The sequence below is a fragment of the Watersipora subatra genome, chromosome 10, assembly GCF_963576615.1.
Source record: "Watersipora subatra chromosome 10, tzWatSuba1.1, whole genome shotgun sequence".
Classification (NCBI taxonomy): domain Eukaryota; kingdom Metazoa; phylum Bryozoa; class Gymnolaemata; order Cheilostomatida; family Watersiporidae; genus Watersipora; species Watersipora subatra.
In genome coordinates, this window is record NC_088717.1 from 32,579,450 (window position 1) to 32,604,634 (window position 25,185).

A 25,185-nucleotide genomic window follows, 5' to 3' on the forward strand; every position below is an offset into this window, starting at 1 on the left:
CTTACACCCGTCTATGTCCCATAACACTCCCGTACCAATACTCTTACACCCGTCTATGTCCCATAACACTCCCGTACCAATACTCTTACCCCCGTCTATGTCCCATAACACTCCCGTAACAATACTCTTACCCCCGTCTGTGTCCCATAACACTCCCGTACCAATACTCTTACCCCCGTCTATGTCACACAACACTCCCATAACACTAACCATCGTCTGAGTCAAACAGCAGTAAGACTATGATAAAAGGCTAAATAACATAGGGTAGTACATATTATTGGCAAGCTAAACATAGAAGTTTTTTGCACCAACAAGCGTTCCAAGATAACAAAGAAGCAACAAGAATAGCCCAAGTGTAGCAATGCATCAATAGTTTGGAAAATACACATGACTATAAAAAATAGAAATCTGTGAAGTCGCATTTGATTGAATGATTGAGATTAAATATAAATAGAATTATCACAAGCCCAAGACTTTTCCTCTTTATGAGTTCTTACTGGAGACCTTGATGCTGACCGCTTTCAGGTGACTGAACTCCTTCATGGCATCTTCTCCCCTGAAATAGGATCATAAATTTACTCTGGTCTCTGCCCTAGGCTAAATTCTAATTCGTAACATACACAGAAAATACATGAGGCTGTTTATTTCTTGCAGTCCGCCATTTCTATTCATTCGATAAACAATCGGTCAGAGATATTGATAGGTCATTCAAGTTGATCATAATAAAACAAAAATAACTTGAATTTAACTTTTGACAACATTTAAAAATTACTTACAATTCTCGACCAAATCCGGAACCTTTTACACCACCAAATGGTGTCTGGGAAGAAATGTTGGGACAATTGACCCTAAAATAAACAATGCTATTGGTCACTGCCCACCTACCTAACGTTGAGGACAGCAGATATTAACTTGAGTGGGCTTAATTGGAAGGTTGGAAGAGTGTGAGTTCTTCTCACAGTGACATTGTACTTACAAGATATGTGGAACTGTGTTACGTACGAATAGACATGTGGAACTGTGTTACGTACGAATAGACGTGGAACTATGTCATGTATGAATAGACATGTGGAACTGTATTATGTACAAATAGACACGCAAAACGATGTCATGTACAAATAGACATGTGGAACTATATTATGTATGACTAGACATGTGGAACTATGTTATGTACGAATAGACATGTGGAACTATGTTATGTACAAATAGACATGTGGAACTATGTTATGTACAAATAGACATGTGGAACTATGTTATGTACGAATAGACATGTGGAACTATGTTATGTACGAATAGACATGTGGAACTATGTTATGTACGAATAGACATGTGGAACTATGTTATGTACAAATAGACATGTGGAACTATGTTATGTACGAATAGACATGTGGAACTATGTTATGTATGAATAGACATGTGGAACTATGTTATGTACGAATAGACATGTGGAACTATGTTATGTACGAATAGACATGTGGAACTATGTTATGTACGAATAGACATGTGGAACTATGTTATGTACGAATAGACATGTGGAAGTATATTATGTATGAATAGACATGTGGAACTGTATTATGTACGAATGGACATGTGGAATGATGTCATGTGCAAATAAACATGTGGAACTATATTATGTACGAATAGACATGTGGAACTGTGTTATGTACGAATAGACGTGGAACTATATTATGTACGAATAGACATGTGGTACTACGTTATGTACAAATAGACATGTGGAACTATGTTATGTATGAAATTTTAAAGTTTGAGACCCATCTCATGCTCCAAAGAAAGTCCCTCAATTCAAACATTGATGACACTCCTGTACAGGTGCTATATAGTCAATAATTGCGAGAAAAGCACAGCAAGTTGCACCAAGCTACAGCTACTAGACAAATGACACCACATGACAGGTGCTATTTAGGAAATGCTCCCGAATACAACCAAGAAGTGGTTTCTATATAGGTGTTAGATACACATAAGTTACACTACAGAATACAGCAATTAACGCTACAGGAAGAGTGACACTACAAAGCTAGTGTAAGATAGTTGCTACAGGAAGAGTGACACTACATAGCTGGTGTAAGACAGTTGCTACAGGAAGAGTGACACTGCATAGCTGGTGTGAGATAGTTGCAACAGGAAGAGTGACACAACAAAGCTAGTGTAAGATAGTTGCTAGAGGAAGAGTGACACTACATAGCAGGTGTAACATAGTTGCTACAGGAAGAGTGACACTACATAGCTGGTGTAAGACAGTTGCTACAGGAAGAGTGACACTGCATAGCTGGTGTGAGATAGTTGCAACAGGAAGAGTGACATTACAAAGCTAGTGTAAAATAGTTGCTACAGGAAGAGTGACACTACATAGCAGGTGTAAGATAGTTGCTGCAAGAAGAGTGACACTACATAGCTGGTGTAACATAGTTGCTACAGGAAGAGTGACACTACATAGCTGGTGTAAGATAGTTGCAACAAGAAGAGTGACACTACATAGTTGGTGTAGCATAGTTGCAACAGGAAGAGTGACACTACACAGCTGGTGTGAGATAGTTGCAACAGGAAGAGTGACACTACATAACAGGTGTGAGATAGTTGCTACAGGAAGAGTGACACTGCATAGCTGGTGTAAGATAGTTGCAACAGGAAGAATGACACTACATAACAGGTGTGAAATAGTTTGATAAGCCAACTCAAGACACTTACCAAGTCATTCCAGCTTCAAGATTGTGAGCCATGTAGAGGGCCCTATCCATGTCTTTGGTGAAGACTGCTGCAGCCAAACCGTATTCCGTGTTGTTACATCTATCCAGCACATCTTCCATGTCTGTAAACTTGAGGATGCTCTGTACAGGCCCGAATATCTGCCAAAAAGCAATTGCATAGCGATTAAGCATGCTACACCCCGGTGCAGCAGTCAAAATGGATTACTAGATGGTGCACTCTATATACCTCCTCCTTAGCAATGGTCATGTCATCTGTTACTCCAGAAAAGACAGTGGGCTGTACAAAGAACCCTTTATCACCAATCCTTTCACCTCCACACTCAAGCTTGGCTCCCTCTGCCTTGCCTTTCTCGATGTAGGCAAGCACTTTCTTCATCTGCGGCTCACTTATCTGTGAACAGAACAAGAGGCATGAATTATGAAAATATTTTGAGATAGTAATATCTAGCCTTGAAGTTATTAGACAACAATTCGGAAAAATACGCTCAAATAAATAAATTTTTACTCTAACCTTATTGAATAAACATTGCGTGAAACAATAAAAAATACAAACGCAAATATGAAACTCCGAAATTTTTTTTAACATTATTTCCTAAATTCTTGGAAATGCTAACAGCTAAACTGCGCTTTATTTCTAATGCTCACAATAATACAATTTCTTGCATATGAGACATGCAGGCAGGTACAAGAAGGTAAGTACAAACAGGTAAGTACAAGCTCGCAGGTACAAGCGCTTGTATGCAACAAGCCGGCAGTAAACATGATAAAACATTTCTAGAGTGCCAGCAGCTAGGTGATCCCTAGTTGATAGACAACTCACCAAAGCCCCTGCTTGATTCCCTTCATCTGTAGGATCCCCTACTTTCCTTGCCTTGGCACAGCTAACTGATTTGGCAACAAACTCATCATAGATGTCAGCATGCACATAATTACGTGTCCCGGCGCAACAGACCTGTCCATTATTAAACATCACATTGTTGTGGCAGATTGTAGATGCAGTCTCCACTACAACAACAACCAGTTATATCAGAATGTTCAGTGTTACAATATCAAAGGTAAAGATCCACAAATGAGAGTAAGGGGGTTGAATTGACAAGGGGGTGAAGAGGTATTCACTTACAATCACAATCTGGAAAAAGAACAAATGGACTCTTTCCTCCAAGCTCCAATGTGACTTTCTTCAAAGTATCCTTTGCAGCCATCTCCAAAATCTTTTTTCCTGTCTAAGACAACCGCAGAGGTTTTTAAAGATTACCAGGTGAGAATGTATTGGAGATACGAGTAGCCAGTTACTAACCAGCTGATCACTTAGTGTCTGTGCTGATTGGAGTTGTCAACTCCTTCCACGGGCACCTTGACTAGCCATGCCAAATCCTTCCACGGGCACCTTGACTAGCCATGCCAACTTCTTGCACGGGCACCTTGACTAGCCATGCCAACTTCTTGCACGGGTACCTTGACTAGCCATGCCAACTCCTTCCACGGGCACCTTGACTAGCCATGCCAACTTTTTCCACGGACACCTTGACTAGCCACCCCAACATCTTCCACGAACACCTCGACTAGCCATACCAACTTCTTGCACGGGCATCTTGACTAGCCATGCCAACTCCTACGCGTCTGCTACGAGTCCTCATCGTCTCTATATTTTTTTCTTGTTTTCAGAGGATAATACTACGCGTAAATAAATCAAACAAACAACAGACGTCCATACCAGCAAAATAGTGTACACGTAGTCTATTATATAGTCAGTGCTGAGTTTTTATGATACACCAAAGATCATATACGATGACCTTGACCAACTTTGGTCTGCACAGACTTTAGGTGAAGCGTGTTACAGCAGTGATGCGATGACCTAGTCGCGAGGGTCGACCAAAAATAACCTGTTTCTTTGCTGGACCAGTGTAGGTTTGACAAGCTGCTTTCAGATTATGCTAGCGCAGACCAAGAAGAAGTAGACTAACAGTAGTGATAAGGGACGGAGACAGAAAATTGTCCTCTGTTGTACCTTCTCAGGTAAGACAACTCCGCAGGATAACTTATGTTTAGGAAAATATTGTTCAAGATATATTAAGCTAAATATTTTAAATACGGCACAAGTACTCACCACAACAGATCCAGTGAAGGACACTTTTCTCACCAATGGGTGGGAGGCCAGGGCAGCACCCGCAACTGGTCCAAAGCCATTGACAACGTTGAGAACTCCTTTGGGAAGGCCAGCCTGCAGCAGTTACATAGTAGGCACTAGGCAGACACTTTCAAGCATCGGTCACCTTTTCTAGCGCAGTGTGTCTGAGGAAAAGCCTTGCACTTGTTCACACAATCCGCCAGAGCTGTGCTCAAGTACTTTTTTTCAGTTCAAGTAGAATAAGTGAGTACTCAAAACAAAATCGAGCACAAGTACAAGTATACACATGTTTCTGCCTTCCGAGTACAAGTAGAGTATCACAACTTGATTCCGAGTACAAGTAGAGTATTACAACTTGGTTCCGAGTACAAGTAGAGTTATCTCTCAAATTTCAAGTAGAGTTTTCCTTCTGAATTTCAAGTACAAGTATAGAGTACATTAATCAAATATCAAGTACTTTTTATTAAATTAAAGTAAAATGAACAAACAAGTAAAACCCCCAAATTAACCATCACAGGTAGGCCTATATATATAATATGATAATGATTAGGGTATGATAATAATATGATAATATAATATGATAATATAAAAGTATAATGTCAAACTATCCCCGGGTTCTAGTTTTCTTTATTTATACTAGGCCCTGCAGCCTGTTGCATTTGCAGAAAATGAGGTTCTCCAGAACGGCATCGCTCATTGAGACGCGATGTGGCCTCACCAAGATGCCACCACTGCCTCTGCCATTGTTAAAATAAATCTCTCCTCACATTTTAGTTTTCTGAATTCTCATAGACACTTAACTATCATACCATGTTACTTGCACAACATTTCAGTAGTCTATGTGACCTTGGATTGACATTTCAATAAGAAAAAGCCCTTGTTCCAACATACATTGCACACGTACAGAGTACAAACAGAGAAATTGTGGTGCTGAACAAAGCAGGTAGTACACAATACAAATTGGATCACAGTCTAGGTAAAGTAAAGAGAAATATTATGTGTCAACAGGGAGTTGACAACTCCCTGGTGCAAGTAAGAGTAGAGTATATTTGATGTAGAGTAGAGTATTTTGATGTAGAGTAGAGTATATTTGATGTAGAGTAAAGTAGAGTATTTAAGTTTGCAAGTAGATTCTGAGTTCTTTCTTCTCAAGGGATTACAAGTAGAGTATATTTATCCCATATTATGGCCCCTTCGAGTAGAGTAGAGAGTAGTTGAAATCGGTACTCGAGTAGTACTTGTACTCGAATTTGTACTCGAGTAGCACAGCACACAGCAATCCGCCCATCGTTACAATAAAACACTTTGTAAACTGCTTTCCACAACAAACAAAAATAACCACAACCGTGAGACAAAAATATCAAGTACATGAGCCTCACCTCAGCAAAGGCAGCAGTTATGCAAAGTGCTGCTAGTGGAGTCAACTCCGATGGTTTGAGCACAACAGTGTTACCACAAGCGAGTGCTGGACCAAGCTTCCATGAACAGAGAGTTATGGGAAAGTTCCACTAAAACATAAAATGGAACTAATATGACCATAGCTGCTAGCACATAGCTGCTAGCACATAGCTGCTGTCACATAGCTGCTGTCACATAGCTGCTGCCACATAGCTGCTGTCACATAGCTGCTGTCACATAGCTGCTGTCACATAGCTGCTGTCACATAGCTGCTGTCACATAGCTGCTGTCACATGTTGCGGCTGCTGCTCCACTGTATAAGGTGTGACTGATACACTTCCTGAGAAAGACTGACAGGGCGACGTATTGGCAACCTTTGTAATTCACTTTTAGTTGCCCAACTGGGTGGAGAAACAGTTGAAGAAGCTAGCCTATGGTAAGAAATGCTTTGTGCTCCAAATCAATAAGGAATGTTCAACTCTTTTCATTTGTAGAATCATTCCGTTTTTCAGCTTTTGTTGAAAAAAAATTAACAGAGATTGACAAAATAATAGTTTCCAGCATTCTGGATGTTCTTCTTGTAGAGTTGTCCCTGTCAGCAAACTTACAAATGTCTAGTGTCCAGTTTTTTATTATAATGAAAAAAGCTTAATTATCGAATAGCACTGTTAATTAGACAAGCGCGAGCATAGGCTATGTCAAGGACGACTACGTGGCAAACACAATGCAGGTGACTGCGCTCTTTGTTACAATACCTAAAGAGAAAGTACAGTCATCCCTGCTGTTGTATGCTGACCCCTAATATTACTTGATCAAATCAGTCTTAACAATCCCTGTCTAACTATCTCGTTGGATACACAAATTACATCTTCTCATTTTACTAGTTGAAAAAAATGAATAATAAATTGTATTAATATTCAGTGTGTAACATAATAGACCATTGAGCATTACTTACTGGAATGATAACTCCACAGACGTCGAACATAATAGATCATTGAGCATTACTTACTGGAATGATAACTCCACAGATGCCGAACATAATAGATCATTGAGCATTACTTACTAGAATGATAACTCCACAGACAGCGAACATAAAAGATCATTGAGCATTACTTACTGGAATGATAACTCCACAGACGCCGATTGGTTCAGCTCTAGTGTAAGTGAAGAAATCGCCGTCTAAAAACCATTTCATTAAGGTACGTAATGAAATATGTACAGTAGATAATTCAATGACAAAATGATGTAATAGATAGCTTTATGACATAAAGTGTGATAGTAGATAACTCTATGAAGTAAGGTGTGATAGACGGACAGCTCTATGATTCAATATGTAGTGTATAAATCATTTTATAATACAATGCAACATACCGATAACGTTATGGCATGCAATACATAAAGAACTTTATGATTTGAGATGTGATATATGTATACTTCTATAAATTTGGTATGTGATACACAGACTTGGTAAGCGATATGTAGATAACTCTATGACATGTGATACCAAAATAATTCTATGCTTGATACTGCATAAAAACAATTCCATGACTTGAGATTTTATGGTTAGATAGTTCTATGATGAAGTGGTGTGATATGTAGTGGCATAGACATAGAAGTAGTAGCATGACGACATATAAGTAACATTAAAAAACAAACATAGTGAAAATAGTGAAAAGTTTATGAAGTGACAGTTGGGCAAAACACGCTGAGTAATAACCTCTCACAACTACATCAATTACAAAATATAATATTTACCAGATGGAATTGTCTTTCCTCCAAGTTTGTCTGCTAAACCAGCATAATATCTAAAGACCACAACAGCTCCGTGAACACTTGCCACACACTCATTTAGCGTCTTTCCCGTGTCCAACATATTAAGTTTCTGTTGCCAAAAAGAATAAACCATAACATTTAAAAACACACATATTTTCTGTCACACTGTCATATTCATACAACAGCAATGTGTGAAATTCTACTTTCAGCGATTCTTCTAACAGCACAAACATCTTCCCCCCACAAATACACCTACTCACCAACTTAGCTACATGTACATTCATACACAACCCATACGTACACACACCTACCACACGTGTAGCTATATAACCCCTACCCGTACATCTACATCTCCCTGATCCACATCTGCGCGCTCATATCTTTCAAGCGTATGCAATCAATTATTTTTATTCATATAAATAGATTGCTGGACAAATTCATGAAGAATACCACTGACAGCGATAAAGGATGCCTTCTGCTCAATAATATCGGCTGCCTTCATCATAATCTTCCCTCTCGCTGACGCATCCATCTTCCTCCAAGGAGAATTTCGTTTGAAGGCAGCGGCTGCCACCTGTACAGCCTTGTTGACATCTTCCTATACCAGAGAGGGCAACTACAGCGTGCATTTGAAAAAAAATTCAATGATTTGAGATTATATAATGTCATTAACAAGCTCTCAAAAAAGTAAAAAAACTTACTCATTCAGAAATGGTGAATGGAAAATTTACTTATAAACTAACATTATAAACATTTATGTAAAAGGGAGTTGAGCACCAGGTTTTGAATTCCCCGTAATCTATATGGCAGCCTCTGATACATTTTCCATGAGAAAATTTTATACTTTTCTCTGCTTTATCAGAATGTCCTTGAACTGGATTGGTATAAATATCCCCTCTCGCACGCCCACCATCTGCTGCGCACATATATTTAACAATTATTATTTCTATTATCTAACAATTATTATGATCTATTATGTAATAAGTAGGTCTATGATCTAAAGAGTACGTCTATGACCTGACAGGTATCTTAAATGTAGTTATTTGACATGCATATATATTACAATAGAAGCGAATACTGTGTCCTTACCTCATTAGCTTCAGCAACATCACATATTTTCTCCTCCGTAGCAGGGTTTATGCATTCAAATGTCTTGCCACTAACGGAGTCCAGCCATTCGTCATTGATGAAAAGCTATAACGATATTACGAACCTGATAACTACATGTACTACTCTATTGGTGGGACTTTTCATGCGCAACCTTGGCATAATGATTAACCTTTGTGTCACAGGGGTAGATATGCTCTTGTTTTAATAAACAACCATTTCTTGGAAATCTTATCTTTTTCCAGGCACATTTTGTTTGCATTGGAATAGCTAAGACTTGAATGCTATCAAAACTGCTGAGAAGATAATGCATAAATAGTCTTACTGTTGCACCTTTAGCACGATTTTTGAAGAGCAAGCTCACTACTGAAGGTCGGTTAATCTGAATGTCCCCTTCTAAAGGTAGAAACAAGCTAGATAGCTTAAGTATACTAGAAACAGCTCAAAATAGCCAAGTCACTCTTCAATTCCTCCATAGCTGTAACAGCAGCTTGGTGTTTGCCTAGCTTTGGCCTACAAGCCTTTGGTGTTTGCTTCAACGTTAAAACAAGCTGGCCCGTTTAGAAAATGAAAGGCTGCTTGCTTTCAACATAAGTAATTTTAAATTTGTTTCTAACAGGATATCAAAATTAATGATGAAATCTGTCTCAACACTGAGTAAAGCGACTGATCCTTGCATATCGGTGTATATTCAAACTAAAATGTCTATAATCCTTTTTCTCTTGCTCCCCTAGCTGGCTGTTTATCTAAACAACATAGTAAGAAGGGAAGGGCAACCCAAGTCCATTGCCCAGCTTGGCTGCTAGCTGCAATATGAGATTGCTGTATGGGCAGATTACGTTTCTGTCTTATGTGTCACATGTCCAAGCCTATTAATAGTGAGAGTAGTAGTGAAGTAGTAGTGAAGAGTCGTCTGTTCATTAGCCATATGAGGTATAGAATGCTCCTCATGAGTGATTAGGTTTTGATAATAGCCTGTCATCTTGAAGCACTGTATACACATAGGTAGCTTCTCTGCATGAGACATCTGACACTGTTGTGACTTACTAAACTATGACTATAAACTAGATGAACTCTCTAGCTATGGCTACTTACACAGACTATTATTCAGATTGAAGATTGAGCCCTGTTATGGAATTCTTTAGCTGAATGCCAATGTACACTATTTGTAAAACAAATTAGAAAAGAAAGATTGAATATTGATTTACAGGCTAAACTTCCAGCAGAGCCTTATATTTCATTGATAAACAATGAGCTAGCATGTGTGGAGTCATATTATGTTCTATTAATGATATGCAGCCCCCACTGGGGGGCTGTCTATCATTGGTTTTATATAAATGCTTGAAACTAGAAAGCATAACTCCCACTACAAGTTATTTGCAAAGGCAGTCACAAAATGTCATTTTACAGCCCCATTCTAATTAAGTCTAATCGAATAACACGATTAAAGCACGTAATAGAATTTAAAGTTGACAAGCAAGTAACCATGCCGAGGCACAAATCTGCTAACATATGAATACAGTTGTCATATCTAGCACCTTAGTAAAGACTTTAAAAATAATAAATCTAATACAGTCGAACAAACATAATTAAAATGCGCGAACTCTGATATATTCAAGTACACTCTTTGTAAGATGGCCAACAATGCGCTTTTAAAGCAAAAAAGTAATTTTAACTCCTTGGCTTTCTGTGCTGAAGTTTTTCATATTATTTTAGTATTTTTTACATTACGGTAATATCGCCAATGGGTAGCATTTAGAATGAATTTAGTGAGCTCCGAGTTTTTAAGCAGGAAAGCGATTAAAATTGCTTAAACATACGAAAATAACAAAGTGAAGTATTTATCCAGACAAAAAAAATGTTCATGATTTTGGTTTCACAAACCGTTATGCGTTTTCAAAAGGCGCACGGGCACAATTAGCATTGCCGAATGAAATTACTTGGTCAATGTTGTGCACAATTTTGCTTACTGATAAAATGGTTAGACGCATTCACGTTCGTATTTTGCAACTGAAATTACAAAATATATATATACTGTAAATGTTGAATGTTTAATATAAAGCACGTTTACCTTGGTATGCTCGGGCGTTGCATCTGTTCGCGACATTTTAGTGCTTTGGTTATGACTTTCTCAACGAATGCAAGATCAACCTGCGAAGGGGCGCGGCGGAGACAGGAAACATCCAAATATGAAACGGATACGAGAGCTCTCAGTTAGATGCAGATGGTACTGTTCGGTGCGGTAGTTGAGCTAGCTTTCGGAAATGTGAGTGACCGACTGACCGACCACACTGTGTATTTATAAATGTATCCATAATACGTTAAAAATAAGATATCAAACTCGTGATGAGATAACTCCGATTAGGTAGCGCAGGGCACAATATACAATATACACCAGGATTGAGTAAAGTCGGCTCTTTGGAAATTTTGTTGCGGCTCTTTGCCCTCTCTTTGCAAACTTTGTGGTGGCTCTTTCAACTCTGTGAACATTTAAATTTTTTTGACGTACATGTATATAAAAATATCCTTATAATATACCGTACTGCCAGATATCAGCTCTGGAAGAAAACAGGAGAACCTATTTTGCCAAGGAAACCAGAAACTACATGTACTATGACCTATGATGACAACGATACATGCTGAAAGAAAATTTAATGACCTATTCATCTTAACACAACGCACAGACCACCCCAGGATGTCGGATGCTAACTGGACGGAAAACCACCAATCACTATATCTCACCATAATATATACTTTTATTTATATACTTATTCAGATTCAACACAACTCATCAAAATATTGCATAAACATCGGAAGGAGAGACGTGAGAGCTGAGCAGCCATCCAATCCTATAAAGAGCCAGTACAGAATAGAAGAGAGCCTCCATGCGTACATCCCTGAGCTACAACGAAAATATTGAGTATGTTACATAAACAATAACTACATAATTTGAGCTTACACTTGAATCTTTGTATTTTATGCTTTTACTTTATGTTAGTTTTACACTTATGTTTTATGCTAATTTTTGTTTTATTGTACACTGGCAATGTCAAAGCAAATGTCCTCAGAAACTATCAAACTCATGAAAAACAGTCCTTTCAACTGGATCTCCATGGGATTAAATTTAATCATGGAATTTCCCAAGGAACTGGCTTCTAGCAGCAAGCAGAGTCTCTAAAAAAATAAGCTTTAATAATTTTCACAGCTAGATTACATTTTTTTAAATATGACATTTATAGTAAGGAAAAGAATGGAGCGAAATACATACTCCAGAATTTTTCTAGATTTTTAAAGCTAAAAACAAAAGAGATAGAGACACTTTTATAAATTCCACACTAAGAAAATTGGCCAAGTTTTTCAAACAACATGAGCTTCCCAGAAAGATGAGCTCAGACGCTCCACCATAGCCGATCTGTTGGGATATGCCTAGTCAGCAATTGCACAAAGTTTGCAAAATACTGACTAGAAGCCAATTAAAAGTTGTTATTCTCAGACAGCTTGTATATAAAAAGTCTCTGAAAGTAATCAAGGCAGAGAGCAGGCCAGGGAGGCCAAGTGGGTGAAATTATATACCCCTTTTACTACTGTTTTATCTCGAGGAGATAAAGCCATTTGGCTGAACACTATGATAATACTCGCACGTTTCTGAGGACATTTTTTATTGCTCATTTTGATAAAATATACATTTATTACACTATGAATAATTTGAACGATTTTCTTTATTCGTTTTATGCCCAAATGAGGCTTGTGATTGATAAATATACTTTATATCGAAGCCTGAGATAGGCCAATCTATTATTAATACGACAACGATATTTGAGTTTGCAACCAGCATTTGAAATTGCTCCTTAAAAGAGGCTATATACTGGTAATACAACAGTGGCTAACACTCATTCTACATAGGAACAAACATTGTGCCGAAGCGAGGCTAGACAACTACCGAGCTGGCAGATAAGTATAAAACATTCAGGAGAAGACAACTTGTGTCAGAATTGCAAATACGGTATAATTTTATAACAGATCATACACAAACTTGTAGGATTGATTTGACAGTTGATTGATATAGAGAAAGTTTCTTTGCCTGGCAGGAAGAGCCATTTTGCCAGTTCGAGAAAGTCACTGCAGAGTCACTCACATATGACCAGTGCTCAGAAAAGAATTGGACGCAACACCCGAGGAGCCAAACATCAGTTACTGGTGGATCGGACGGTCTGTCAAGACAGCAGGAGAAGGCATACCAATCTTGCCATGGCTTGGATCGACTACAAAAAGGTCTATGACTCAATTCCCCATAGTTGGATACTTGAGTGCCTCAGTATGTACAATGTTCACCCTGCTCTTGTGGCATTCATCAAGATGTCAATGACCAAATGGAAGACAGAACTGGAGGCTAATGGCAAAAAGCTAGCGAGTGTAAAAATTAAGCGAGGCATCTATCAAGGTGACTCCTTATCACCGCTGCTCTTCTGCATATGCCTAAACCCTCTAAGTAATATGCTGGAGAAGACTCACTATGGGTACCAGTTTAAGAGTGGCACCAACATAAACCACCTCTTCTACATGGATGACATCAAGCTGTACGCTAACAAAGAAAGGGACATTGATTCGCTAATACACCTCACTCAGGTATACAGCAAGGACATTGGAATGACCTTTGGTATTGAGAAATGTGGAAGGCTAATTCTTAAGAAAAACCATTCTATGCTCACAGATGGCCTAAGAATGCCAAATGGTACCATCAAAGATATAGAAGAAGGGTACAAGTACTTGGGGATTATGCAAAGCAACATCAACCACGAAGCCGAGGTACGGCACAAAGCCATTACTGAATACAAGAAACGCCTTCGGCAGGTCCTACGGAGCCAGCTCAATGCCAAGAACCAAGTCATGGCAATAAATACCTACGCACTGCCAGTAATAAGATATCCAGCAGGCATAATAAAGTGGACTGAGGAAGCCATCAAGGAAACAGATATAGCAACTCGTAGCCTGCTGAACATGCATGAAGCACTCCTCCCAAAATCTAATACTACCAGATTGTATCTCGATAGGAAATATGGCGGTGGGGGACTCAAAAGTGTACAGCAGACAGTGAAGGAGTAAGAGCAAAGCATCAAAGCCTATGCAGCCTCTATGGCCACTTCAGATAAGTTGCTAGCTGAATTTCAATCGGCTGCTCTTACAATGGACCTTCGCCCTGACGATGAGGAAATTGACTGGCACACGAAACCTATTCATGGTGCTTACCACCGACAAATATCTAAGGTTGGCGATCTTCACCAGACATATATGTAGCTGAACAAAGGAAACCTAACGGCCAATACAGAGTCGCTAATCGTGGCAGCCCAGGAGCAAGTGCTCCCAACAAGGCAACTCCAAACAAAAATCTATCACACTAGAGACGATCCTAGATGCAGACTGTGCAAAGATGCACCTGAGACCATCCAACACATCATCAGTGGATGCAAGCAGCTAGCAGGAAATGCATACACTGAGCGGCATAACCATTTTGCAGGTGTTGTGTATAGAAGTCTATGTGACGAGTATGGCCTGAATAAACCACAACACTGGTGGGAAACTCCTGGTAAGGTGAATGAAAATGACCGCGCTAAGATCCTCTGGGACTTCTACATCCGGACTGACAAGCATGTCCTAGCAAACCAACCAAATATAGTGGTGGTGGACAAAGAGAACAAGAGAGCTACTATAATAGATATAGCAGTACCCAATGACTACAATATAGACAGCAAAGAAAAAGAAAAGGTAGAGAAATATCTCCCTCTTGGAGAAGAGATTGAAAAATGCTGGGATTTAAGAACAATTGTAATCCCAGTAGTCATTGGGGCACTGGGTGCAATAACACCGGCACATAAAATGTGGCTTGCCCAGATACCAACAGCAATCAACTTAGGTGAGTTGCAGAAAAGTGCGCTATTGGGAACAGCTAAGATCTTGACGCGAGTGCTCAAACTCCCAGGCCTCTGGTAGGAGACCCGAGTTAGGGCAGAAATTACCACCCATACGGGTTAACCGGGATGAGGAAACAATTTATATATACATTATATATATACATTATATATATACATTATATATATACATATATATATATACATATATATACATACATATATATACATATATATACATATATATGCATATATATACATATATATACATATATATATATATATATATATATATATATATATATATATATATATATATATATATATATATGTCTGTTTGTAGGCATATTATTATTGACAAAGTTATCAGAATATTCACCTTATCGTAAATATATATGTTAGGTTTCTGATTATGGTTCAATGAAATGATTCAAGGTTGGAACAGTAACGTCATTTAAGCATTTGCTCTTGGTCAAATTTTAACTTTTCCACCAAATAAATCTTTTGCTGGAGTCAGTGTGAACAAATAAAAAAGTTGCCCGATGCAAATGAAAAACTTACCAAATATAAATAAGAAAGCCTGTTTGTTTTTCATCTTTGCCATTTGAGATAAAAATTGAAATAGTTAAGTAAGATAAGTAATTTCCAACATTCTAAGATTTTGAGTTTACAATTTTAAGTATTCATATCCCTTTTTTATCGGTTTGTGAAACAATCAATGATTTTTTGGTAGTTTTGTACAAATATTAAGGGGTATCTTAGGCACTTTGACATTCACCTCAAATCATGAAGTACGATTTAAACACTTTTTATAAAGAATTTATATGACTCATTTATGTGTATCAAAGAAAAAAAACTTATTTGATCAGACACGGCATCTTTAACGTTTTGTATAATATGCTTATCAAAATGAGTGTAGATTTTCATTTATTGACACAAACTGTTCCAACCTTTTAGCATACAGTGTAGGAGCTGAAATTTAGGTTTTTCTGGGCATCAAGCAATGCATTGTACAGTCAGTGTCAAACAAAATATTTTAGTTTCTCTCTACAATAGAATTGGTTCTACCAAACAACACTACAACGGTAATTTAATATTTTCACCGTTTGGAAATTTATTGAAAACTTAATTTTAGAAACACGGACAGCTGGTTGTCACTAGTTCATACTGGAACAAAATTTATAAACAGTGCAATTCTAAAAGATCGTAAAAATATTTACAGTTGTATCATATCCATTGACCACACATTCATCGTCATGATACCAATGATACACTATAACCAGCAAAACAAAGAGGAAACGTTGGAGTAATATTTGATTAAAATAAATACTGGTCGTTGACTCGATGGTTATTGTTATTATATCTTTTTAGATGAGCACTAGGTATTTCCTAACTTAAGTGATGGGATAGTATATCTGTGCATTTTTGCATGATTGCATGGATTCAAACACCGTGTGATGCAAATTTTCTCCCAACCTCCAATCAGGCTTTAGATGGACAAACAGACAAGCGCGGCTTTTATTATGGTAAATAATAATAAACCATACAATAGCAATGACAGCAACCAAAATATTTGACCTTATAAACCAACGATATGTTGGTAAAACAATGGTGAAGCTTGTAGCATTTAACACAAAAGTCTGGTTGCTCAGAGTGACCTTACCAATTCTCTCTATATACTAGCTTAGAATATAATTGTCGCGCTGAACATAATCTACAATATAAATGCTTTGTTAGTTTGACATACATACATGTTTTACCAAGAAAAGGTTTTAAGTCTTTTTATATCTAGATAACAGTTACATTTGTTATACACAAAATCAATCAGTATAATGTATCTGATCCTGGTTAACCATAGAAGTTGAAACAAACTGAATGGTAAATTAAACCCAAGCCAACTCATCTGATATTAACATATTCTGTTAGCTACTGGTCATGTTTTCATAAGTGAGTCTGCATGTGCTATTAGAGCTCTACGTTTGCTCAATATTATCTTTTTCCCTGTTATCATTATACTGTTAGTCTAACCTGTTATATATTTTGCATCATTAATATTATCAAAGTTTGTTGGTTTCTTGCATGTTTGAAACCAACTTGTTTGTTTGCTCAGGAAGCTTAGCAAATTTGATTTCACCAACATGCACAGTCCTACTCTTCATTATATCTGCTTTAACAAATGTTAGGGTTGTTCTGTCATCAATTGTTCCTTTAGCATCTTGCAGTTGTGAATAGAGTCATACCTCGACGCACTTAATTTGTTCAAGAACTGTGCTTACATCTATATGTTAATTTACTTGTGTTTCATAGCCCTATTTCCTATATAAAATAACTAAATACCAACTAATATAACCATACTATAAATAAACGCGCAAAACAGAGTATTGAGATAGGAAAATCGTTTTTAATTGTTTTAGTTTAGAATATACACTAACAAAGTAACAAATATATATTTAGTTTTTAGATTCTACAATAAAATGTAACAATACTCTGTACACTACAAGCTTCTACCTTCGAGACACACGTAGTGGCTGATTAGGATTGAAAGAGACATGACAATATCGCTCCAGACACGTTAAACTTTTGTGACGCTGCGTAACAGAAACTTTGAGTTTACTTTCAATACATTTAGCATACTAAACACACACTTAAAGCTAAGTTTTAATTTATATTTTTAAATCTCAGAGTTTATCGATCGCCTGTCGAGCTTTAGCAAAGAATATCTAGGAATGGCAAATGTGCATCATTCTGAATTTACACTCATATAGATTGCAACTACAAACTTGTAGATATGAGTACCTAACCACAAGGCTAAGCCATTCTATTCATTGTACTCGCTCTCACTGTATACTGTATACTCTTTTCACAATTGCACACACTACACTATTAATTACTTTAGTGCGCACACAAGTGATAAGATTATTTTGCCTCATTCTATGAAACACAATGCTTTTTTATCCTCGCCGTACTAGAGAAAAGTTGTTTTCTCCCATACGATATAAAAATGAATTTCTCTTAAATTTAAAGTTTTGCAGTCGGTATACTGAATATGACAAAAATGAAGATATGCTATTTGCCAAAAATTCTACCACAATGCCTGAAAGATATATATGATGCTTGTTATCTCAGTTCAGCATTTTCCGTTATAAGTTATAGCAAAAGGGAGCTTAAAACGAGACCAGTGATAAGATTTTAGCAAATGACGAAGGTAAATTTGCAAGAGAACATTGCGCATTCAGCTAAACCTTTAAAAACAAACTTTAATTTTATTGTCTACATTTTTTATTATCTCTTCCGGTTTTTGCTTTTCCCTCATTTTTGCGACTAACTTTTAGCCGACTGTATCAAAACTTTTGAGCTGATTTGAGGAGAACAATCGAGCGATGCAGTTCTTGAAAGTAGCCTTTAACATAATTGGGCATATAGCGGCCATCGAAAACCGGCTATTATCTCAAAGATTACTCGTTTGTCAAACACGAAACTGACTTGAAAACCTGCTTGAGTCTAGATTTTTTTGTATGCTGAGTCGCTTGATGTGTTGAGTCACTTGTATGACTATAGCCTGCATTTTCAGTCATGTATAGATATATTTTAAGTGTTCCTGAGACTTTAAATTTTAGGGCTTATAAATGAGCCAGTTCTAAAATGCAGCTAAATCTTTAGTGCTGAAAAATTAATATACTAATGTCATAGGTTATTGATTATTGAGTTTAATAATGACATGGCTGTCCTGTAAGCGCACCAAACTATTTTAGTAGTGTTTCACTTCTTTTCAATGCTATTAGCTTTTTTGAATAAAGTCCGAAGTGTCACATTCATCAGATGGGTTTTTCAAATGTCGTGATATGTGCAAATCTTTCTCTTTCCTACTTTTGTACTGCCTGCCTGACCTATCTACTGCATTTAATTATGGTAAGGACCGCAGTTGCAGTGACATACAGTACATGTATCATTGTGCCAAATAGTCACAAACATTTTATATCTACCTGCTTCAAGGTTGTTTTTATTGTGCCAGTCCTCTAAAACATTTTAGTTCTCCTCATTAGTAATTTTTCTTAAAAAGTTTTCTAATGTAAAGGAACCGCCCAACTTCATCTACTTGCTCCCCAAAAACCAAACCACATGAGTACAAGAAAATAAATGCATGTATTTTGTATTTACTTTGTATTTTAAGGAAAGATTTATTTCTCTTTAAAATATTTTCGTCACTATTATTTGTGATTTTTTTCACTGAAAAGATATTAAGTAGATGAGTGTGATGCAGAGTTTTCAGTTTCCCACTTTAACCAGACTCTAAGGTCATTTGCTATACACACGCTTACACAACTACATACCATGGTATTCCAGTCATGGAATCTGCTTTGTTCTTTTCTGTTATTTAACTTTGTTAAATGCTGTCTGCTGGTAGGCTGTACTTTGAAAGCAAGAATGACTTCAGTAGTAAGACTCAAGTTTATCGCCTGTTTTGTACACAATTGAGGTTATTAGTATTTGTAATCAAAATATTTCGAATTATATAATAATGTTAGCTTAAAGCACATCAATTACATAAGTACTGTTTTAGTTTATTCAGGTTCTTCAATATCGTGGCTTTCAAATAAGCCATTGTTTGGCATAGTGAGACAGACATTGGTTGGTGTTTATAATAATTTATGCACTTTAAGGCTAAATGAGACAGGTAGAGAAGTGCCACAAAATCTTTACTTTAGTAAGAGCGTAGTGAATCTGTCTGTCTGTCTGTCTGTCTGTCTGTCTGTCAGTCTGTCTGGAGAAATGGCAGAATATTAAACAAACATAGCAGACATGAATTAAACTTTAGACTTTTATTTTGAAAGACCAACACTCTAAAATCTCCACCAAATAGTTGTAAGCTAACATTTCAGATTATTCGCTTACAACACACTAGACTGACTTTTTATAAGGACATATCGTTTACTAGCCTGTAGTTGACCTCTAGTTGACCTCTAGTTGACCTGATTGATGTTACATTATAACAGCTTTTGTAGTTGAGTTTCAAATACTTGGCTAGCTAAACTTATTTAGTGGCATAGTGCAGTCCTAACATAGAATTGGTTGTAACATAGATATACAAATACATATTTATTGTGCCCAGAGTTATTATTTGCAATGTATCGTGTCACCTGATGACCTTTGACAGCGCACTAGGCTGTCTTTTTTAAACATAACTTTACTAGCATGCATTTGACCTGATGGGTGTTACTTTGTAATAGTTCTTTTTATTTGAGTACAAGGTATATTACTAGCTAGAATGATTGAGTATTATATTGACATAAGAATATAGAATGCTGTTGTTTTACTGAAGACAAAACCTACAATTTGAATGCCACATTATTTTCCTGAATATGGATTACCAGATGTCATTTGTAAGTATTTTTCAAATGTTGAAATAACACCTAAACTGAAGTTTACCAACTAGCATCTGATAGTTTACCAGTTTCTGGTCAACCCTAAAATTTAGAGCAGTCTGCCTGATGGGATGAGACGAGGTCCAACTAATCTGATGACTTACTTTAGCTTCTAAGGACTTGAAGGCAGAAACTGAATAGTTAGCCGCGGCTGTAGTTCTAACATCATGGTTTAATACTAGTCAGTGCTGCATGACAACATGCTATCTGCATAAATAAAATTACTTTTTTCTTAGGGTATAACTAGAATTATCTATTAGTTAGCCATTGTGATATCACAGAATCAAGACAATCAAAGAGGCACTCTGCAGTTCGTATCACTGATAACTTCTCTTCTTTCTAAATCGGTGCTGCTAGTAGTACAAAAGCTAGTGACACATTAATAAGCTAGGAGGCGGTTTTTATGTGTTCAGCATTGATTTGCTGTATATTCAGGACAAGATTGAAATTTAAACCCAAAAGGTTCACAAATATCTGTAGAATGAATTTCAAAGTAGCTGCATGAAAAGATTGCGCGCTTATTTAAAATCAACAACATAGGAACAATTGGAAATCCAGAGCAAGCAATGCTATTATTATGGTTTGCTCAATTGTTTCAAACCAACATTTGAAAAAGGAAACCTATGATCTTCATATGTGCATAGCTAATTTCCTAGCAATACAGTTAGCAGCAGCTTAGAAAATACTTTGCTAGTCATACGCATAAGTTTATAGCAATAATAGCCAAAATAAGTGATAGTTCCACAAGACCTTTCACACACTATAAAACTTCAAGTATTTACATGTACAGGTAAACAAAGTTTAAGTTTTTTAAAACTTTTTCAAGCTCATTGAAGCTGGTTAAAAAGACCATTTTATAATCCACATACATATCACTTTGCAATTAGCATTATAACTTTTGTAACTGAAGTCAACACACAGTTCTATTCGTTTTGAACCAAACTAGTATTTTTCAATATATCCATTTATTCATAGAGCATTTATACAAGTCAGAGTTTTTAAATCATTCTATTTGGGTGTTTACAAATCGGCAGATGTTTACGAGTCGGCAAATGTTTACGAGTCGGCAAATGTTTACGAGTCGGCAAATGTTTACGAGTCGGCAAATGTTTACGAGTCGGCAAATGTTTACGAGTCGGCAAATGTTTACGAGTCGGCAAATGTTTACGAGTCGGCAAATGTTTACGAGTCGGCAAATGTTTACGAGTCGGCAAATGTTTACGAGTCGGCAAATGTTTACGAGTCGGCAAATGTTTACGAGTCGGCAGATGTTTACGAGTCGGCAGATGTTTACGAGTCGGCAGATGTTTACGAGTCGGCAGATGTTTACGAGTCGGCAGATGTTTACGAGTCGGCAGATGTTTACGAGTCGGCAGTTGTTTACGAGTCGGCAGATGTTTACGAGTCGGCAGATGTTTACGAGTCGGCAGATGTTTACGAGTCGGCAGATGTTTACGAGTCGGCAGATGTTTACGAGTCGGCAGATGTTTACGAGTCGGCAGATGTTTACGAGTCGGCAGATGTTTACGAGTCGGCAGATGTTTACGAGTCGGCAGATGTTTACGAGTCGGCAGATGTTTACGAGTCGGCAGATGTTTACGAGTCGGCAGATGTTTACGAGTCGGCAGTTGTTTACGAGTCGGCAGATGTTTACGAGTCGGCAGATGTTTACGAGTCGGCAGATGTTTACGAGTCGGCAGATGTTTACGAGTCGGCAGATGTTTACGAGTCGGCAGATGTTTACGAGTCGGCAGATGTTTACGAGTCGGCAGATGTTTACGAGTCGGCAGATGTTTACGAGTCGGCAGATGTTTACGAGTCGGCAGATGTTTACGAGTCGGCAGATGTTTACGAGTCGGCGGATGTTTACGAGTCGGCGGATGTTTGCGAGTCGGCGGGTGTTTGCGAGTCGGCGGATGTTTGCGAGTCGGCGGATGTTTGCGAGTCGGAGGATGTTTGCGAGTCGGCAGATGTTTGCGAGTCGGCAGATGTTTACGAGTCGGCAGATGTTTACGAGTCGGCAGATGTTTACGAGTCGGCAGATGTTTGCGAGTCGGCAGATGTTTACGAGTCGGCAGATGTTTACGAGTCGGCAGATGTTTACGAGTCGGCAGATGTTTACGAGTCGGCAGATGCTTACAAGTCGACCGATGTTTGCGAGTCGGCGGGTGTTTGCGAGTCGGCGGATGTTTGCGAGTCGGCGGATGTTTGCGAGTCGGAGGATGTTTGCGAGTCGGAGGATGTTTGCGAGTCGGCAGATGTTTGCGAGTCGGCAGATGTTTGCGAGTCGGCAGATGTTTGCGAGTCGGCAGATGTTTGCGAGTCGGCAGATGTTTGCGAGTCGGCAGATGTTTGCGAGTCGGCAGATGTTTGCGAGTCGGCAGATGTTTGCGAGTCGACCGATGCTTACAAGTCGACCGATGTTTACAATTCAGTTGAGGTATTAATATGCACAGAATATTAACAAAATCTGATGCAACCTTTTTTGGCTGCGTCAGATTGAATAGAAGTTTCATGAGAATTTTCATGTCATACTTTATTAGATTTATTTTTAACGCTTTAAAATAACCCTGTTCAAATACTTTCAAGGAACTATTTCAATTCAACTCACACCAATCGACAAAACCAATTCTTTATAGATTCTCATCAAAAAATTGACTTAAGACAGTGTTGTATAAATCAATGTATTTACATGTATTGATGTGAAGATGAAGAAGAAGCTCCTCCGTCTTTTATTACACTTCCTTTTATCCTCCCTATACTGCCTTACACTAGCTAATCTACTAGCTTTACCCACTAGCTTTATCAAGCTTTATACACTCACCGTAATTACCAAGACCACCTGTTCTGCCTTGAGCTCAGACACCAATATAGCCTGAGCCTAACAAATCCCATAATACAACATGCCCTTTCTTTTTTTCTTTTTGTTTTGGGCCACCCCATCACTACCAACAAGCAGACGTAGTAACTTACCTTACTTGTGGTGCTCGTTACCCGATTTCGTTAGGGCAGTCTCCATAGGCTATGCCTCTGGCTTGTCTGACCCTGTGCCACCATCTAAAATACTCTCCTCGTTACTGCCAGCTCCATTGCCAGTCCGCACTGACCTCTGCCGCTACCAATACTTTTACTGTGGCCACTGTCACTACCAACATTACTTCCACCAACATCTCCAACACTACTTCCATCAACCCCGACTAGCCGGGAGTCTTTTGGTTGGGTCGGTAATGACTCCTCAACCTCAACTTCGCCTCTTCCGTCTTTACCTCGCTCTCCCCAATAAGAGGCAGGCTCAACAGGCTTCCTGTGGGAGGTCTCTACCTGGGCCGTAACTGGCTGCACAGGGGATGGCACCGCAGAGCTGGAAGTTGGCATAGGCCCAGACCTATCTAGCTCGGCCTCACCTGCAATCAGTGCAGGTCTGCTACCAGCAATTCTCTTCTTAACCTTGGCTAACTCCTGCACAACTACCCTGAATGCCTTGACATTTTCCAACTCCATGACTGCTGCCTCACGTATGGCTTTTAGCTTAGCCAATTTCTCTTTCGACTTCCTCCGCACCTCCTTTTCCTTTCTTTCAATCTCTGCTACCTTTCTCTCATGACCATTCCATGAGAGAAAGGTAGCAGTCTGTCTAACATTCCATTGCTGGATACCTCAGCTAAAAAAGAGCAAACCTTTTTCCATTACAGATACTGGTTCAGCTACTTTCTCAGCACCTTACCTTACCTCATCGTGACTGTGTCCTCTATCACACCCCATAGACACTTGCACATCTCTGGTGCCTTGGGCTGTCCCCCGTTGACTACCAATTTTTACGTATCCACTACTCTTCACCCCCTTGGTTTTACAAGTCCACCAATCTTGAGCTGTGTGACCTTTCTTTACATTGCTCTCTCTCTGTCGTACTTTTTGTCAGCCTTTGAAACTTGACATCTAAAACATAACTTGACCCTTCAATAATGGTTCTCGGCGAAAACGGCTTAACTGGCTTAATACTTTTACATTCCTTAACAGGCTCAAACTTGCTTTCGCATAATGCATTTACAACAGCAAATAATTTTAGCTGCTTCAACTCAGTTATGCCCAAAAAGTTTTTTTTCAATTTTTTCACCACATGAACTTCAGCATCCATATGCATGTGTTTACTTTCCAAATGAACTACCACACTCCCAACCACTTTTAACTCACTAACATCAATGGTTTCTAAAACCGTCGACGGTTTCTTAGTTCATTTTGGCTCGAGTCATTTTGCTTATTGGAAATAGATAAACAAGTCAATTCGTTTATGGTGACAGCAAACAGCCAATACAACTTGTTTTTTTAGTAGGATGAAACGACTCAATTAATTTTTACAGTAAGTGAAGAGATACTGAAGATTGATTAAACACAATTATGAGTTGAGAGTTAAAGCATGCTCGAGCCATCGTGTTAATTTGAGAGCCCATTTTTAAATATAAATAATTTAACATCATAAACATGGCGTAGTGAATATTTGTATCCAAGATGCTTACAGATAGTTTATAGAAGTCTTGTTCGTCCTTTATTGATGACTAGACCAAGTACCTGTCTTGACAGTTCCATTTGCTGCTTTGAGACGTATATTCTGTTAGTCTGTGTTAAAGCATGCAATTTCACCCGACCTAAATAATAGAGAAATCAAGGATCTAAAAGAATGTAACAAAAGAACATAACATTTTCTTTAAATAAAGATGGTTTTTATA

General features: G+C 38.1%; 2 protein-coding genes across 2 annotated transcripts; one reads left to right on the plus strand and one right to left on the minus strand.

Annotated features, from left to right (window-relative positions):
* Positions 1-255: 255 nt before the first annotated feature.
* On the minus strand, positions 256-11,346 carry LOC137406459 (aldehyde dehydrogenase 1A1-like). The gene is made up of 13 exons (XM_068093044.1): positions 11,204-11,346; positions 9,115-9,219; positions 8,483-8,623; positions 8,008-8,134; positions 7,370-7,431; positions 6,234-6,362; positions 4,834-4,947; positions 3,847-3,949; positions 3,547-3,731; positions 2,953-3,117; positions 2,707-2,864; positions 777-848; positions 256-556 (listed from the first exon to the last, which is right to left on the minus strand). Exons 1-13 carry the CDS (start codon positions 11,237-11,239, stop codon positions 484-486), a joined length of 1,470 nt encoding a protein of 489 aa, XP_067949145.1. The 5' UTR covers positions 11,240-11,346; the 3' UTR covers positions 256-483.
* Positions 11,255-22,925, plus strand: LOC137406977 (dentin sialophosphoprotein-like). Its single transcript, XM_068093576.1, has 2 exons — positions 11,255-11,345; positions 21,496-22,925. Exons 1-2 carry the CDS (start codon positions 11,255-11,257, stop codon positions 22,923-22,925), a joined length of 1,521 nt encoding a protein of 506 aa, XP_067949677.1.
* The last annotated feature ends 2,260 nt before the right edge of the window (positions 22,926-25,185 follow it).